The sequence below is a fragment of the Momordica charantia genome, assembly GCF_013281855.1.
Source record: "Momordica charantia cultivar OHB3-1 chromosome 4 unlocalized genomic scaffold, Mcharantia_2.0 BLBB01000004.1, whole genome shotgun sequence".
Classification (NCBI taxonomy): domain Eukaryota; kingdom Viridiplantae; phylum Streptophyta; class Magnoliopsida; order Cucurbitales; family Cucurbitaceae; genus Momordica; species Momordica charantia.
The window spans coordinates 27678691-27697913 of record NW_028275162.1 but is presented as its reverse complement, the minus strand read 5'-3'; the positions used below and the strand labels follow the sequence as shown (position 1 = coordinate 27697913).

The 19223-nt window shown below is 34.4% G+C and overlaps 2 protein-coding genes and 1 long non-coding RNA gene across 3 annotated transcripts; 1 reads left to right on the top strand and 2 right to left on the bottom strand.

Moving 5' to 3' along the window:
• Window positions 1–7914: 7914 nt before the first annotated feature.
• On the bottom strand, window positions 7915–11592 carry LOC148212095 (uncharacterized). The gene is made up of 2 exons (XR_015790194.1): window positions 11178–11592; window positions 7915–11044 (listed from the first exon to the last, which is right to left on the bottom strand). It is a non-coding gene; the product is annotated as an uncharacterized LOC148212095 (long non-coding RNA).
• On the top strand, window positions 8823–12384 carry LOC111006312 (protein LONGIFOLIA 2). The gene is made up of 5 exons (XM_022278174.2): window positions 8823–8982; window positions 9061–9113; window positions 9196–11157; window positions 11262–11412; window positions 11530–12384. The coding sequence occupies exons 1-5, from the start codon at window positions 8823–8825 to the stop codon at window positions 12333–12335; spliced, it is 3132 nt and encodes a 1043-aa protein (XP_022133866.1). The 3' UTR covers window positions 12336–12384.
• A 2222-nt stretch (window positions 12385–14606) lies between these two features.
• LOC111006314 (transcription initiation factor TFIID subunit 8) lies at window positions 14607–16718 on the bottom strand. Its single transcript, XM_022278176.2, has 2 exons — window positions 16425–16718; window positions 14607–15926 (listed from the first exon to the last, which is right to left on the bottom strand). The coding sequence occupies exon 2, from the start codon at window positions 15864–15866 to the stop codon at window positions 14739–14741; it is 1128 nt and encodes a 375-aa protein (XP_022133868.1). The 5' UTR covers window positions 15867–15926; window positions 16425–16718; the 3' UTR covers window positions 14607–14738.
• Window positions 16719–19223: the final 2505 nt, after the last annotated feature.

The window sequence follows — 19223 nt, the reverse complement described above, 5'->3', positions numbered from 1 at the left end:
TCTATGGAAAGCACAGCTCGACATCGATTTGAAAACACAGATGCCACCAACACTAAAATTTACTGAACACACCTAATACATGGAGCCTCGAAATGACAGGATAATGTTTCTTTAAGCTCTCTGGTAAGAAGCAGGGGTTCATCTGTCACAAAGGTACACAATTTCTACGTAGTTTTACTAAGTTTAGCTCAACACTAGTTCGAATTAAGTGCAAACTTAAGTTTCGGAGTGTATGTAACCTAGCACCACACATATGTAAAATTCTACTTGTAGGTCATCACTTGGACCGAATCAATAGTAGCCGACCCACCGTCTCGCCGAGATCCAGTATCAACAAATATGTATAAAGAAAATACAATTGGTATGTGATGCAATTTAATGGGTGTGTGGTGAAATGACAATCCCTAACTAATACCTGACAAAAGGAGAGAAAGAATCCAAGAAAAGAAGGGAGGGGGAGATGGGTGGAGTTTAGGTATGGCTTTGAATTGGATGCATATACCATCATATATATGCATGAGCCATGATGATTGATGAGCATTGAGTGGTGTACAAAATAAAACAAAGGACACACCTAATTCCTAACCCTAACTGACAAAGCTGCCATATTCATTGATTGATTTTTTTGGTACTCCCCTCTCCAACTTTCAAACTTAACCCATTTCCCATTTGAATGTTGTGAAAATACCGGAGCCCTCCTGGTTTGGCGATGGGTTCGTTTCTTATTCTCAACTAAATACGTTTCTTGTTTATCATTTTTTGGAAACAATCAAAACAGATTTTTTGTTTCTTGTTTTCGTTTTCAGTTTTTAATTTTTTACAATACATAAATATAGACATTATTTGATCATTCTTGAATTCATGGATGTTGGACTATACAATTTTATTTTTCTTTATTAAAAATAAAAAAATAGAATGGTTACCAAACTAGTCTTGGGTGAATTTTTGAACCTAAAAAGCTGCCCCACCCTGCTCGTTTTTTTTCAACCCTTACCCTTACATGCTTTCTTTCTCACACTTTTCCATTCACATATATTCCTCTATTTTGCTTTTCGTATCCAACCCATTGTTTTAGGTCTTCTTAAAACTAGTATTCCAACGACGAGTGAAGATTCAAACTCTAGATATGGTTCTAATTAAGAAAAGTTATTAATATGTTTTGAGTAATCGAACTAGATTCATGTAACTCCTGATCCCTTGACCTATTTCTTATCTAGGTCACGATATTTTGACATTATGGTATACGTTGCAATAGTTTATGATCAAAATAACATTGAGATATAACCTAACATGTATGATTAGCTTGATGTTAGTTTTTAGTTGGAGGTAATTAGCAACCATATGAATGAGCAAAATATCTTTTCTCAACTTATGTCTTATATTATCAACATAAATATAGCTCAACCACTCAGAATTCTACTACTTCTCTTGAGATTAGAGGTTTAAATACTCATTAAAACTATGCATTTTATGTCCCAAAAAACTAAAATGCAAAATTAACAAATAATTTTAGAGTTCTTATCATTTTAATTGAAAAAATAAAGTTTTTCCCTTTCTGAATCTAACAATATTGTAGAAATGGCATCAATTTTTTTTTCTTTTCGAGTCTAGCAATTGTGTAGGGCAAGTGATTGAACAATTGACTGTTGAAATAGTAATATACATCTTATCCACTCAATTATGTTCGGATTAGCTAAGTTAGTTTTTTAAACCATACCTGAAGTAAATAATAATAATAATAATAATAATAATAATAATTAGTGAGAAAAGCATGAAAAAACTTGTGTACTTAATTGAAAGCACAAGTTAGCGAGGAAGGGAAAAGTTCCCAATTTAATATATTTTGAAGAACTTATTAATTGAAATTAAATAATTCAAAGTTAAATAAAAAAATGAAGTCAACAGAAGACTTGGTCATCTTCATCATTTCCACCATGAATTTCAGAGCATGTGAGTGTGTAGATCCCAATGAACTGTCAATTTTGGAGACTATGAATTAATTATTGAGTTTTTATTGTGGCATTTTGTCAAATCCCTTATAAAAGAATTTCAAGACACTCCCACAATTATTCTATTACATTTCCTTCTTATTCTTTATTTTATTTTATTGGGAACATCAAACCAAAGTTTGATTATGCAATTCAAGGAAAATGATCCATTGATTTTCATTGATTTTTTTAGCCATTTTCTTCCTTGGCTTCTCATTTCCATTAATTTAATCTGTGCCAAAATTGAAGCCACCATATTTTACTAAGGCTTTAATTTGTTAATTTGAGATTTTTTTTCAATGTAAATGATTCTTCAACAATCTTTGACTTTTACCAAAAAAAAAAGAAAAGTAAATGTGCTTTTTTTTCAAATGTAAATGAGAATCAAGTTCGCTGGATAGGATCAAATTTTTTTGGTATGTTTAGACTTTAAATAGATTTTTACAAAAGTAAAGATTCAATTTCTTCTCAACATATTTTATTCTTGTTTTTTTTTTCTCCTTCCCTTCAAATTTAATATGAATTACTATTAAGCGACTCCAAATGTTAAAATTATTATATATAAAATGGTATTGTTATCAGACATGTGATTTTAGATGAAAATAAAACTTTCAACTATTCTTAAAAGTAGACAATATTACGATGAAATATCTTTAGATGAATACTCAAGGAAATAGAAAATATGCTAAACGAAATGTTTTGTTTTGTTTTTGTATTTGTTTTTTGCCTTTTTACTTTTTCCTTTATTAAAATTCACTCTGATGTCATCTTAAGAATGCACAAACAACACTCAGCCCAAAAGCTTAAGCTAATAAATTGGGTAAATTTAATTAATTTATATGGATTCTAATAAATTTATAAATAACTTTCAAATTATTTTCAAATTTTAAATAGTAGAACTATATCACGGTTCATTTAAACTACAGGGATCAAATATAATTATTTTTCCTCAAATTATTGGAAAGAACAAAAGACTAGCTTTTCCTTCTTTCTTTTTCCAAATTGAACATAAAAATACAAGGAAAAAAAAGGCACATTGTTTTTTTTTTTTTTAAGAAGGTTCCAAATTTGTTCTATAAGTTTGATCATGTGCTCAATAAAATACAAAACTATTTTGAGATTTTATACCAAGTGGGGGAGATTGGCCCTTAAGTTTTTGTAATGCCCTTCAAAAGCTATCTCTAAACATTTAATGGGATATTCTTCATCCAATGGATTATTACATATAGTTTAAAACATATATCATTTTCTTTATAAAGTCTTAATCAACACAAAATATTTATTTTTTCATGCAAAAGTTTTCTTAACACAATCATATTATAAAATAAACTTAATTAGGACCCCTAAGTTTGAGATCCATAAAATCTTAAAAAAGCCATACCACCTCTCATGTGTGAAAAAAGGATAAGATGGAATCTCTTGACTTTATCCCACAATCATTGAATATGCAAATGAGAGACTATCCCTAGTTTTGTGGGTCACACAATCCCAAACCCCCAATATAATTTATGAAACTTCTTAGAATCTAAACCCAAGAAATTTTACATCATCCAATAGAATAATTTAATACTATAATTACAAAAAGAGATAGTAGCTAGGAATTGATTTTTTTTATAAGCATGATACTCAATATATAACTATTGAATCTTATTGAATAAGTAACTAAATTATAAAATACCCACATTAATTTAATGATAAAGAATTGTTTGTTTGTTTTTTTTACAACATGCAAGAGTGAAAATTCGAACTTACAACCTTTTAGTCAAAAATGACAATATACCAATGCTTTATAAAGGCGTTACATTTATATAGGTTAGGTTGATTAAATGGTGTAATAATTAAAAGTGGGTATGATTTGATGATGATGATAATTAAATTTGTTGACTTAAGAAGGTGATTAATGGAAAATCACATGGTGGATTTTGGTGTGTGGCAGATCATGTGGTGATGGACTGTACAATGGGTGATGATGCCAAGTTGGAAGGTGGTGAAGAATGATGGAGATGCCTAAGTTTGGTCTCTGCCCTTTGTGTTGAAACTTTTGAATTTGTTAAGGGAATCACTCATATGTCATGTGATGCCTTCACTTTTTCCATGTGGTTTTGCATCCCCTCTTTCCCAAATTCTCCCTCCATTTCAAAACCATCAACATCATATATCCTTTTTTATCATTTATATACCTAATACATATATTATCTAAACTCATCCAATGTTTATATATAATAATATAACGTTGTGACATTTACATAAGCTTTGTAACGGCTTTTTGAATGCTTTATAATCTTGGTGTTGATTGTCTAAGATGTAGTTGATAACCATAGGATCTGCCCAGTGATTGTCTTTTTTCTTCTTTTACGAGTTTGTGGTAGTTTGGTGAGATGTACATATTTGTAATTTAGGACAAATCAATCAACGTGGGATTAACTTTAAGTGTTACAAGAAACTTTCTCCATATAGTTACAAAACCTATGAAAAATGCTAATTTATACGGATCATGATCTCTAATGACAATAGGTTTATTATTTTTTTCATGCAGTCAAAGCATGAATTATAGACTATATGTCAAAATTAAGGTATTGGCCCACAGTTCAATATTCAAAATATTTATGTCAAAGCGAGCAATATAACTCAGCAGTAATTGACATGCATTTTTAATTAGGTGGGTGTGAGTTCGATCTCCACTCCGCATATTGTACTAACAAAATATATATATTAAAAATCTCCAAATGGCTCACATGTCAATTGACACCAATTCTTTTTATCAAGAATCAAATAAAATTTTTGAATGTTTAAAAGACGCAACATCTTATAATATGGGCAAATGCGTAAAAGGTAAATTTTTAGTTATGGAAAAAAGAATTTCAATGTCATTTTCAATGAACTTAGTTCTTACCTTAAAACCCTTTTACATAGTCTTTTCTTTCTTTCTTTTTTTTTTTAGTACACCTTTTACATAGTATTTTTTTAATTCCCATTTCCCCCTCTCACAATAATAATAAAACCTAATACTTGAAAAGAAAATAAATAATAGAAAGTGGCCTATTGGTTGGATGTCCTTTGCTTGTACTTCTCTATGCCACCATTTTCTCTCACAACTCACATGCTACATGAGAGAGGGAGATTTGTTAAAGGTTTTTTATATATCTATAATTGATCAGTTTTTGTTCTAATTTTTTTTTAATTTTATTTCCTAATTTCCAAAGTCTCAAAACTTTTTGAAAAATGTATGACAATAAACTTCAAACTCACTATAAAAATTCAACCACAAAGGAGCTACAATCAATCTTTATACAAATAAAAATATATTTAAATATCCATAAGATTAAAAACCTTCTGATTGATTCATCAAGCATCTTTCTTTTTTGAAATCCTTATATGGTATATAACTTTACTAATAGTTTTTTTTTTCTTAAGAAAAAAGAACTAAAGAAAATGAAGACATCTCCAAGATTTTAAATGTTGATGTCGATAGAATTAATATTTCAATTTTATGAAAATGTCTATGCTAATATTGATAATCCGTCGATATATATCGATAGATATTTCTGAAAAAATTATAAAAATATTTAAATTAACAAATAAGTATTTCACTCTTTTAAATAAACTAAAAACTTTTATTGTTAATATAATGTCTACATTGGTTAGTGATATTTTATCAATTTTTTTACAATAGTATGAAAATGTCGATTGACTTCTTGTGTCAATGTCGAATCCATAAAAATGTTGATGAAAATATCAATATATCGATAGATATTTTAATATGGTATTGTTCTGGATATGTATTAATTATTCTCTCCCCCTGAAAATGGATGGTACCGCAGCCCACAGTAGGTTCTTGGAAGATTTCATTTTGATGCATTATTTAGGGTTCCATAATAATGCTACATTATTGAAACTTTTATAATTTTTTCCTCAATCTAATTTCAATCTATGAAGAAGCTTTTGTTGGATTCACATGCATATGTTTTTGTTCCCATGCGAATGTATAAAATCTCATATCAATTAGAAATTAATTGAGAATATATATATATATATATAGTTAAGTAAAGATGGAAATCATAAATTTTTATAGCTTAAATACTTTTTGATCCCGGTGTTTTTTTTGCTTTGCTTTATTTTGGTCTCTTGTACTTTTAAATTTTGTTTATTTTGATATTTGTATCTTTCAAAATTTTTATTTTAGTACAATATGTGGAGGTGGGGGATTGAACTCACAACCTCTCGATTGGAGATATATGTCAATTATCGTTGAGTTATGCTCGTTTTGTTGACATAAAAATTACGTGGGTTTTGAACTTAAATTAGATAATATATTAATACCATTATAAAAATATAGATACGATTATCTATCTTAATGAATCTATATTTATAAACTTGATTACACCTATTTTCTGTAGGTTTACAAAATAAGAAAAGTGAAGTTTTTTTTTGGCAATGGGTTAAAGTTTTTATGGAAAAGTAAGAGCTACATGGGGGTGAGCTTAATTATGACAGTGGAGTATGATAATATGTCACATCTACTTTAAATACCTAAATATTCATCACAATCACAATTAATTTTTGTCTCTATTTCAAATCGTTTAAATTTTATCTATATAATCAACTCGATTAATCTCTACCCTTAATGAATGTTGAAAAAGAAAACAAAAAATTGTTCATGATCGAAGGATCTCGTCAACCACTTCAACTTTTTGTTACATTTAATTCCACTCAATAAAATTAAAATATAATTAGAACAGCAAACTAAAATGTTCCTTAAAAAAAAAGAGTAGAACTAAAATGTTTTTAATATAAATAAATTACAATACGTATATGCAATGTTTTGTTTGGTTAATTTTTGTTAAGCTTTAAATTATTTTTTTATTTAGTACAAAAAATGAAGTAACTTATTGATGAGAGACATGTGTCAATTACCCCACACATATATGAATTATAAATTGTTTTATATTTCTCTTTAACCGTATAGTATAATGAGATTTTAAAACCCAATCCAAGGTTGTAATGATGTTATAGCAACTGCTCCTATTGAACACGAAAGGATTTACAAAGGGCGGAATGATTAGGTTTTTTTTTAAGTAAAAAAAAGATTAGGAAAGAAATGTTTGATTAACAATTGATAATAATTATAATGATGTGTTGTGTTGTGACACAAACGGTAAAGAGAATACATAACACATGGTTTTACCGACCATAAAGTGATTGTGGATTTTTATCAAAATAATAATAATAAATAAATAAGTAAAAGTGTTGTGGATATTACAGGATTCTAAGTTGCTTAGCTGTCAAGATTTGGCCATTCAAAGTAAAGAGTGTGAGAAAATTTGCAAACATCTCTCTTTCAGGTTAAAAAGAATGAGAAAAAATAGAATAGTTTAAGATAAATGGACCTGTTCAAATATATTTATTAATGTTACAGATCTGGTCCATACAATTTTTTTTTCTTTTTTTTTTTTTAAAGGACAAAAACTAAACAAATTATATAAAATATGGAAATTATCCCTCTAAAAGCTTTTCAAGAGGGTACTTGGCTCACTAGCCCCTATCAGTTTTTTGAAAATCTAAAGTAATATTTATTTATTTTAGTTCCTCTCCTTTTAAAACGTTCTATCTGTTATCTGGACTTTAAAAAAAAGTGATAAATTTTTTCTATATTTTCAAAATTCTAACAAAAGTTTTATACATTTGATATAAATTTATGGCAACGAATAAAGTGTCATGTTAGACCAATTAGTCACTTTTTAAACTTACAAGTTCAAAATGAACATTTAAAAAATACAGAAACTAAAATAAACCGAAGTTAAAAAGTAAAGTACAAAAATAAATATACTAAACTTTTCGCAAATTACGATCCTGTAAACCAATTATAGATTACACAAATTAAAGTTGAGATGATTTGCTACTTTGTATAATGGAAATATGAAGCATATAAACTCAGACTTCCCAACCTAAGGTTTATAAATGTAGACTTGTTAAAAAAGGGAACCAAATATTCCACACTTGTTTCCATTCATTTGAGATGTGGATGGAAAATGGTTGAAAAAAGACGATAATTGTTAGGAAGAGATTAGAGTTGAAGCAAGGCTTTTTTTGGTAGCACTTTTGTAAAAATAAAATCCCACTTTCATAAATTTCATTCCACTTTTTTTTTTCTTTCTTTCTTTTCTGACAGACACCACATGCTCTCAGCTCAAACCTCAAAGTAGAGACTAAGAGAGGTCCATTCTTCTGACCCACCAGCCCCCATTATCTTCTCCACATCAAACTCTGTGAAAAAAATTCCATTTCAGATCTGACCCACCACACCCACCAAGCTTCTCTTCCTCTCTTGGCACCAATTTTCATCTTCTCTCTGTGTTTTCTTCTTTAATCTTATATGTAATGAGAGTAGACAAAAAGGCTGTCACCAGAGCATCATTCTCTGCTTAACTGGTTTCTGTGGTTTTCTTGCATTTAAACCTCACACCCCACAGTCCACAGGCATCTCAATTACCCTCTTCTGCAGCTGCATTCCCAAGATAGAGCAAAAGGATAAAAACCAGTCGTCTTTTCGTGTTCTGTGAACAAAACCCAAAACAAACCATATCTTATGAGCTTCTCATTCCCCCAAGTTTTGGACTTTGTAGTTCTTGGAAACGTGGGGACTCCTTACGACTTCTGGGTTTTGAATGTTTCCTGCTTCCGTTTCTTCCTTTGTCTTTCATTTCACATCCAATCCAATTTGCAGTTGCACACTTTCATTCTCACTTCTCTTTTCTCTGATGTGTGACGTTTCTTCCATTTTAACCCCAAGCATTGTTCAGTGAGAGAGATAACAGGGGAGGTGGAGGAAGAGACATGTCTGCAAGGCTTACCTATTCCTTATCGGATGAAAATCAAGGCCTTCATAAGCAGATTGGGTGCATGAATGGGATTTTTCAGATATTTGACCGGCGTTATTTCCTCGGCGCCCGGAGCTCGGCCGGCCGCCACTGCAAGAAGCTCCCACCATCGCCAGGTACTTCAGTTCTTCTACCTAATGAACACTGTATTTCCAAGCAATTTTTGGGATTTTGCTGATGAACTTCTTTGGCAGGTGAAAATGGAGACGTCCCAATGGAACCAAACAGTGGCTTACAGAGAACTTCGGTAAGAATTGGGCTGGGAGTAATTTGGTTGTGTTTTGAAAGATGGCATTGTTTGTAAATTACATGTTCTGTTCAATTTGCAGGGGAAGGACCAGAAGAAGACTGCGAGGGAGAAACAGAGGGTCTCCACAGAGTCATCCAGAACCTCATTTTCGTCTACCACTTCTTGTTCTTCGAGTTTTTCATCTCTTGATATTAACAACAGAGCAGCTCACCTTGAGACAACATTGTTCAGCCATGGCGATTTTCCCAAGAACCAGCAGCATCATGCTGCTACCAAGCAATTGAGCTGCCAGTCTTTCGAGTTCCGGGATATTGTCAAAGACAGCATAAACAGAGAAGCTTGTGGGATTTCAGTCAGAACAGTGGCTGGAGAAGAAGCAGTGAGTCGTAAGTTTACACATGTGGACTCCCCGAGGCCATCGAGATTGGTCGAGTCCCACGATTCCAAGACTTTGGGATCGAATGAATCATTTCGTGTCCTTGCGAGGTTACGAGAAGCACATAGAAATGCCAATGAAGAGAATGGCATTTCCACACATTCAGCACCGAAATTCAACCGAAGGCTCTCTTATGATGGAAGGGAATCTTGTGATACTGCACTAAAATCAACCATAAAGATCAGAGAACTACCAAGGTTATCACTGGACAGTAAAGAAAGCTGGGCTAAGTGTTCTGCTTCTGGAGCAAGATCAAATGATCTTGTTAAGGATTTGAAGAAGGGCAACAGGGATTTCGACAAAACAAATGACTACGAGCAAGAACCAGTAAGCTCGAGACAATCGTCTATGGTCGTCGCAAAGTTAATGGGATTGGAAGATCTCCCAGGTTCAACTTCAACCATCAATAGTCCAGCAAGATTGATCAATATTTACCCCACCCATGAACCAAATTCTTTGTCAAAATCATCAAGGAAGAATGAGGAGAACACACAACAAAGCCGGTTTTCTGGTTCCCCAAGGATCTCTCATGGAGGTTCTTGTTCACCCAGCTTGAAAAACAATACAAAGCTTACGGTGGAAACAACTCAGAAGAGCCAGCTAAGTAGAAATGGAGATTTTAATGAACCAGCTTTCGAAAGTCATGAACTTGCTACAGATGTGCCAAACTCCTATTCTGTTTATGGAGAAATTGAGAAAAGGCTGTCAACACTGGAATTCACAAAATCTGGAAAAGACCTCAGAGCTCTAAAACAGATACTTGAAGCAATGCAAAAATCTCGAGCGATGTTGGATAACAAGGAACAAGCATCAGACTGTGCATCGCAAATAAGCATGGACGGAGCCATCGATCAGAGTCACAGTTCGGGAGCAGCAAGCCCAAGGAAGTCGCAGCTCGATAACACAGTTTCTTCTGCCAGAGCCAAGGATTCTAACTCTTCAAAGACACATAAATCCTCAATTATCATCATGAAACCTGCTAAACACATGGGGAAAATCAGCAATTCCACTCCCTCAGTGCCACTGAATCATGATGCACCAGGCGATCACACCACAAGGAATGGGAATGAAGAGGTGAAAATGCAATCTACAAAAGATATTGGTCCACAACATGCTCATCTGAGGTCCCTCCCTAGTCATTCACAACTTTCTACAGATAAAAATACCAACACTAGGATTTCGAAATCAACAAAGTCGACGAAAGATCTTCGCATAGAAATCTCAACTGCCTCAGTAAGCAGTCCAAGAGTTACAAGCTCAAGAATACAAAAAAAGTTTGGGCTGGAGAAGCAATCTTGCCCGACCACCTCATCATCAGAATCCAGCAGGACCGAAAGGATTAATGGTAGAAAAGTTGAATCATGTTCCACAGAAATAAAATCAAGGCAAAAATCTCCCACTTCGAATCAGAAAAGTACCAAGAGATCAAGCAAAAGCAGCATATGCTCCCCTGGAGATACGAATCAACGAGGAAGTGTTCTCCCTCTGAAGCCTGAGAGCAAGGGAATTGCATCAAACATTAATACAAAAAATTCAAGCAACAAGCAAACTCATAACACCAGAAGCAACTATGTCCTGGTGGATGGAGATGAATGCGAACAAAGGGTTAGTGTTTTCAGTTTCACCTGCTCGCGCTGGTAAATTAAATGAAGTTTACTGGTCTCAGTGAGTTCTTATCTGATTAAAATATTTCATTTTTACTTTCTCAGAATGCAGAAATAATGTTGAGCAGCAGCAGCACAAAAGTCAAAGCAACATTAACTAGCTCTGAGCAACAAAGTCCTGTCTCTGTTCTTGATTCAACATTTTACCAAGACGATTCACCATCTCCTGTCAAGAAAATATCACATGCTTTTGAAGGTATGAATCTTATGCTTCATTACTTTTCCCAGCCGCACACGCTAGAATGACATAAGGACCATAATAATTACGTTGCATTCTGTTACATGACAAAGCTCTTGAATTTTCTTGGTATAGATGACGAGACCATAAATTCAGAAGCAGATTCGAGTCAAGAGGTTCCAGTTCAATCACAGAAAAGCAGAGAGATCCTCGGCACTGAGATTAAGATCTTGAAATCAGAGATCGACAACTTGAGGAAGCATATTCGACAAGTGAACTTCAGTAATGAGTGTGAGGAGCTCTCGAGTGATTGCCAGAATCATCTCTGCCAAGAAATGAATTCTCAGCACAAATATATTTGGCAAATACTATCAGAATCAGGTCTCCTCAAAGATCTTGACCATGGCCTTTCCGCTGTTCAGCTCCACTCACCAGGACACATGATCGACCCCAACCTATTTCTTGCACTAGAGCAAGCCAAGGCAGTCATGTGGCCTTTTAATGGTGATTCATACTATAAACAGAATGCCAGATCAGAAGCTCGCAATAAAGTACAGAGGAAACTTGTATTTGATACTGTCAACGAAATTCTATTGGATAAACTAGCAGTTGAACGTTCGTCCAAGCATTGGCTCACAACAAGTAATACAGCAGGAACAGAGTCAAGAGGACAAAAGATTCTGAAAGAATTATGCTCACAGATTGATCAACTGCAAGATAGCAACCAAAATGGCTGTCTCAATGACTATGATGATGCCTCAAGAAACATGATTTGGAAAGATTTAATGCATCCCTCAAGCTACAGGGGAGATTATCAAAATAATGTTCCAGGCATAGTGTTGGATGTTGAGCGACAGATCTTCAAGGATTTAATAACTGAGATTGTGATGAACGAAGCAGGCTTCTCTAACAATCATTACAGGGAATTTCCCTTAAACTAGGGATTTCCCAGGAAACATTGACAAATATGCAATCTGTCCCTCTCTTGCATCTTTAGTTCTTCTTTGACAGGGTTAGGTTCATATGATATTACCCTTTTAGAATTTTTCTTTTTCTCTTGTACAGTGCCAGTAACCCCTGCATGTTAATTTAGATGGTTGCTGGCATTAGAACTGTATTAGAAACAACAATTTACTGTATATGAAGGCAAAGGTACAAGTAGCATCCTTGTTTTCAAGTTCTGTCCAGGCACATTGTAGGGATCATAAGGCCATCTTGGAACACCCAGGCCCTGGAAGTTGAACAAATTTTAAAATTATAATTTTGCACCATAACATGACACAAGCACAAAGCTGATAGGCCATATTTTCTGATCATTCTGTAAGATAACAAGCCCATCCCAAGAACAAGAAGTATGTCACTATGATGTTTGATATGTGCAGAATTCTAAGGAACTCTCTTTTTTAAACATTGCAGTGAGGCCATGTTCACTATGATATATCATATTATTGAAATATTAACTTTATAAAGAGAAAATAGACAATTGCATAGATGATGCTTCCAAGGATCAAACTTCCAATCTTTCACTCTCGTCTTTAGTGTATCCAGAAACTTACTGCAATTTGCACACAACTCGGTCACAAAAGAAATTAAAGATCCTGTTCAGACTTTTCCACTCAAATTGTCTAAAAGCAATTTCTCCAAACTCAGTGTGGCTAGTAGCACAAGGAAACAATCTGCAGATATTTGCAATAAAATTATATTAATCCAACTGATCCTCCAAACTATTTCCAACAACCACAAGATTTAAAATTTCTTCTATTCATTAGAATGATTAACAACAATATATGACTTTTATTCAATATTCCTTTTAAACGTAGTATTCATTAGTGGACTAAATACAACCTTTATCTAATCAAATAAGTAACGAGAGATTCATATTTTCTCCATCAAGGAATCCCAGGTTCTGTAATTCTATTCCTTCCAAGTTCGCAACTAATCTGGCAGATATAAAAACCATATTCCACTAGTTCCAGAAAAATGAGGGAACGTTCCATTCAACTCTTGATTCTGATCGATCAGAGCAAGTGAAACATGGGGGGAGCATGGTAAGAGAACAATTATGGCCACATATGATCAGCTTCAAACTCTTGAATGCGTGCAAAATCAAAATACAAGTGCTATATGTCAAATACTCTCATGAAATAGTAAGAAAACAAATAATCAAAATGATAAGCAGAAACAAGAAATCAGAAAAACGCGTTGCTATGGCCTTTTAGACCATAAAACATTTATTGATGCAAAACCAGTAAACCAACCACTTTCGTGGAATAGAGACTTGCCCAAAGACAAAGTGTGTCTACATCAGCATGGTAGTAACAAATATATACACATATGACGTGAGAACTTCCTGAACTTTATGTTGGATTTCGAGTGGAAAAGTTTTAAGCAATCAAAGAATCCGCAACATTTAAGCTCAATAGAGAAGTGTCCATAATCGTGCCAAAGCTAATCTAAACCAAAATTTTCAGAAGCATGTCTGATTACTCCTCCCATGAGCAAAAACCAAAGTCACAAAGACAGACAGCCACATGAATGAGATAAGACTTATAATAGAAGCCACAATAAAGATCCATACTCGAGATTTCTTTATTAGGAAGAACTCAACAAAATCCCCAGAATTAAAAAAAGATTACAAAGGTCAAAGTTTTCATTCAATTTTCTAGGGAATGTAAATTGGAGAGATTAACTGTATAAATTTTAGTGAGGAGAAAGTACAGATTAAAAATGAGATTGAGATAGCTAATAAGCAAGGAAGAAACAAATATGAACAAGATATCCCTCTAACCCAAAACTTCCCTAGAACGTTGCAATGACAAGTTGACTGAAAACGTTAACTTCAATTATTTTAGAACCAATCCCCACAGCACCCCCCCCCCCCCCCCCCCCCAGGGGGCTGACTTAAAACGTCTGTCTCAATTTAGTTTTCTAACCCTTTTTGGCGGTGGGGATAGGATGATAGTTAGACAACGCATATGCTAAACTAAGCTTTATAATATACTCCCTCCCATTCTCATGATCTCCCCCCTTCGCTCAAAAATATATTGCTTAGGATGATATTAACGAGAGGCTTGGTTTATTCACCCAACCCTATCTGATATGGTATTCTCCTATTAAAAAGTTTCCAAATGCAAAATTTAGAAGAGAAAAGAACGAATTCATTCAGAATAAACACGAGCATACCTCAAAAATTCACTAAACTGGAATCTCTCTTTCCACAAATTTGAATCTTTCATTCTATAATGCTAATATCCAGACAATACAATGTCAGTAATTTTCACAACCTGGAAAAACTGCTGCCAGTCTCCTAAATTCCGTGTACAAATTTTAACAAAGCAACCTAATTACAACTGAGGTAGCTCCTTGGAGTTCTCCATCGAATCCTTCAGAATATTCTCAGCTTTCCTTTTCTTGTCATCCTTCTCATCCTCCACTAGAAACAAAGACGAAGACTTCTTCAAACCATTGTTTAGCGCCCTCAATTCTATCGTGCTACCTACAGGCTTCTTTCCAGCCCCAATCTTAAACTGTACAGTGGATCTCCTGTTCAGAGAGAAATTTTCCTCAGAATCGTATAAATTGTTCTTTATTGATTCAATAGCAGGAGCAAAAGTCTCCAGCACTGAGACATGGGCATCCACAAGACAGTTTTCCCTGACAGGGTAACCTGTACTCGAATTGTTCAAGATCTTATCTGGAAGAACGACAGAAGAAACTTCCTTCTCACCAAATTGCAGAGGAGGAGCAAGAAATGGGTTACTTTCTTGTATTTGCTTGGTCATAGCTGCATTTCTGGAGCCTTCTTTGTGGGATCCTTCCAATCCATTGCAAAACAACCACTGCTGTAGATTCCACAAGGGTTGTTCGGTACTTTTACATTGTTTTTCTGGCTCAGTTTTAATTGTTTGAGGCTCTACTACTTTCTCCTTCACAGTGGGGGACTGAATGCATGCGTGGGGATCAGGGAATGCAGGCAACCAAGAAGGTATATGCTCTCCAGGAGGTTCTTCCCCAATTTGCGAAAAAGTAGGTCTCAGCTTTCGCTCTTTGACAACCGGAAATTTGGGAACTGAGTATGCAAATGGGATTTCTTCTGCTTGAGCAACATAACGAGCAATCTCTTTGACTGCGCTGGAACTTGCGAGGCAGTGTTCAACATACGAAGCACCTGCATATCCTTGGACAGACCCCAAATCTTCCAGAGCTTGAATTATATCAAATACATTACACTCTGTTCTGCCAGAAAAATTAGCACAGAAATTTGCAGTCTTTCCTAAGTTTTGAATATACCGAACTGTAATGTCAGCTAGCGTTTCGAGGCCAGACTGCTGAAAATTTTGGAACCCCTCACTCTCACATATTTGGGTTACAGCAATCCTGGCAAGCGCCCGAGGGAAGTCTTCACTACCCAAATTCTTTCTCGTTTTCGGTCGTTCATGCACTTTTCCACTCGCCCCACCTCCATCGTTCATATTCAAATATTCATATCACTTTATCTGCCGCCCGCAAGGATAACAACCAACAGCACCACTCTGCACAAGTACCCAAAACTCCACGTCATTCACCCATGAATTAATTCCCCGCTTTGCACTTCGCTCGTAAGCGGGAAGTTCAAGAAAATAAAACTAAGTAGAAGAATAAATCGCCGACGTACTTCGCTAGCTCTCATAAATCATAAATCAGAACTTAAGGAAAAACCCTAAATACAAAATTAGACGAAACGAGAGTCTCGGCATTCAAATGACAGAAACGCTAAAGAAGGGCACTACAAACAGACGAAACATATACAGATGGAGAGAAATTATAATTCAGTAGAACAAAGCGTCACACGCCTACAACCAGAAAAGGAAAAAAAATCCAAAACTCAAAATTGGATCCAGCTCTAAACGAAGAAAGTGAAGGAGAAACACGAGAATTTCCGCATCTGAGAAAACCCTAATGCGCGGGATATCGAATTAAGAGCGAAATTCGCGTTCAGAAAAAAATCAAAACTCAAACAAACAAACTAATAGGATGTTTATCTTATGTACCATTAACTGCAATGGTGTCGGAATACATTTGAGATTCAATGAACAAGGAGATGTAGAGGAATTAATCCGGAAGAGAAAAATACGATGAAGTTTCCAATTGAAGACGAAGGGAGCCGTAGATCGCAGCAACGGAGGGTAGAGAAGTAGTTGAGTGGAATATGTACAGTTGAATTATGGAGAGCCGTGGCTAAAACCTAAGCAAAACCCTGAGATCCAGAAAACGGCGAGAGAGATGGAGCGAGAGAGAGAGAGAGAGAGAAGGGAGTTCGAGTTTTTAGAGAACCGGGCTGGGACTTAAATAAGGTAAACAAACGGGAATGTAATCGTTTAAGAAGACGAAGGAAAATTTCTAGAACTAATTATAATACTCTACCTCACGGTTTCTATGAACATGATTCCAACTCACGACTTCTTTTTTTTATGAGATAAAAGCGAACCACACTGTTTCGTATATGTCAGGAGTCTATTGATGAGAAGGGATCGTAAAAGGCAGGAACTATCTTACTTATTATATTTAAATTGACATTGTCGATTAGTTAACATCATATAATAATTATTAATAAAATTATATTTTTTAATACAACATGTCGAATGAGAAAGGAGATATTTTTATAATACTAAAAAAATAATAAAATTCATAAAGTTATTATATGATATATTAAATAACGAGATAACTAATCCATTATTTATTTAGGAAAAAAAATTAGTTTTTGTATTTTATAAACTTTGTTTAGTATGTTGATATCTTCGATATGGGATCTTGAACGAAACAAAAATTACAATGAGAATTTTAATGTGGTGTATAATAGATTGTAAGGATAAAACCATTTACCAAGATGGTAAGAAGTATTATATCTACTAAGTTAGGATTAGAAAGTTATATATGTTGAGTTTGTAAAATGTGCAAACAATGTCTCATGCTGGTTAGAGAAGATATTAATTCAGGACGAAAACAATTATATCTTACATTTTGAATAAAATCAAAAGTAAAATGGTTACGTCTTGTACTTCGGTACCGTTTTCTTTAACAGTAACAATTTGATTTTTGAAATTTGTTTGTTGGAAGTAGGGAGCCAAGTTCATAATCAACATGATGTAAATACAGTTTTTTAATTCTGTCCGTTCAGCTTAGCTCCCGGAGTTCAAGAGTATACACCCTCCTATCATACGATTCCATCCCGACATCAGCACTCCTTTTCGTCGGAAATCTCGTTCCCCGACGACACTGAGACTGATGTCGTCTCGAACAACATCTCCGACAGCGTAATTCGTCGAGTGACAATTTGTCGGTTCCGGTCATGGCTCTGCAAATAACTCTGTTCCAAAACAGGGGATCTCCAACCACCACACCTTGAAATTGTGGCCATACATTTGCAAACGTACCCAGATTGGAAGGGAAGACCCCTTTAGATTGGTGCTTTCAGAACCTGAAATGCACCGTCGAGACTCCCAAGAATCTATATCACGTGGCTTCCTTTATTAAATTACATGTTCATTTTCATTGCTTGCTTGGGAATTTTTTTATTTTTTATCTTATGGTTAGGTTTGAGAATTTTTAATAATCCAGCTGGGATATTTTTTGTCTTTGATTTTGATGATTAAATATTATTGAGGGTAAAACCCGAGCAGATGACGCAATAGGCTCGAAGAGTGACATATGGTTGGGGGACCACAAATTGAACAAAGTGTACGATTGGGAGAGGACGCGGCCCGAGCACATGTTGCGTAATACGGGAGACGCGGCTCATTCTGCAGACGACACTTTGTGGGGGGACAGAGTAGCAAGTCACCATACTACCACTATACCTCAAGGATCTCGTATGAATCTCGTACAACAACAAGTCTTGCTACCTTGCAACTAATAGGGCATCCTCCTAGGTCGTCCGAGTGTGTCTATAAAAGGGAAAGAATTACCACGACCACGGGGTAAGTGAAAATTTTGTCACTAATTTCCTAAGGTGTTTTTTTGCTATACTTCTCGTCGATTGCTAAAGTGATTATCGGAGACCATTAGGCAAGGTATGCACCGCTGTCAAGGATCGTTGTTGCAGACTCATTTGTCTGATGACAGTTTGTCTCGAAGGATATATGAACATCTCTGAAAACTCGCCATCAACAAATATAATACATTTTATTGATTGGTTTATACTAGCTCAATTTTAAGATTATATCATGTACGCGAGTCAAGCTTCCATGGAGTGGTAGGCTAGCAAAGCCATTTGGATCATGCAATCAAATCGAGCCAAGCTACAAGCTGGAGGGGGATGCACCTCGTACCAACAAGATTGACCTAATACTATCTAACTTGGAATTCACCCTAGCTTACCACATACGCTTGTCATTCTATTGACTTTTTTATTCTTAATCTCAAATTGATTAATTTTAATTAATTAATTAATATATTGATGATAACCAACTTAATTTTGTTATTTGACAATTTTGATATTTTGAAGTGTTACACAATGTATAGCTCAATGCAACACCTTCAACTACTTTTGAATTACTCAAATCGGAGTTCAAACGAAAAAATTATAACTAAATGAAATTCAAAGCATATATATCGAAGATGATGATATCGCAGTCGAGTCATCTCAACAAACCAACAAGAAGTTAACACGTGGTGTTTATATTATTAAAAAAATTTAGAAGAAATAAATAAATAAGAGAAGTTAAAAAAAAATTAAAAAAAACGAGAGTTACCGTTGAGGTAAAAAAAATATATGAAAAATTGTCAAATCAATATCTAATAATTTGGCATGAGTAAAAGAAAAAAAAAGTTGATGGTGGAGTGTGGGTATA

What these genes read in the sequence shown, in the direction of transcription:
- LOC111006312 (XM_022278174.2), top strand. Translation starts at nt 8,823, where the DNA reads ATGTCTGCAAGGCTTACCTATTCCTTATCGGATGAAAATCAAGGCCTT. An exon ending in GAAGCTCCCACCATCGCCAG is followed by an intron (nt 8,983 to 9,060) that starts GTACTTCAGTTC and finishes CTTCTTTGGCAG; the next exon opens with GTGAAAATGGAGACGTCCCA. An exon ending in AATATCACATGCTTTTGAAG is followed by an intron (nt 11,413 to 11,529) that starts GTATGAATCTTA and finishes TTCTTGGTATAG; the next exon opens with ATGACGAGACCATAAATTCA.
- LOC111006314 (XM_022278176.2), bottom strand. Translation starts at nt 15,866, where the DNA reads ATGAACGATGGAGGTGGGGCGAGTGGAAAAGTGCATGAACGACCGAAA.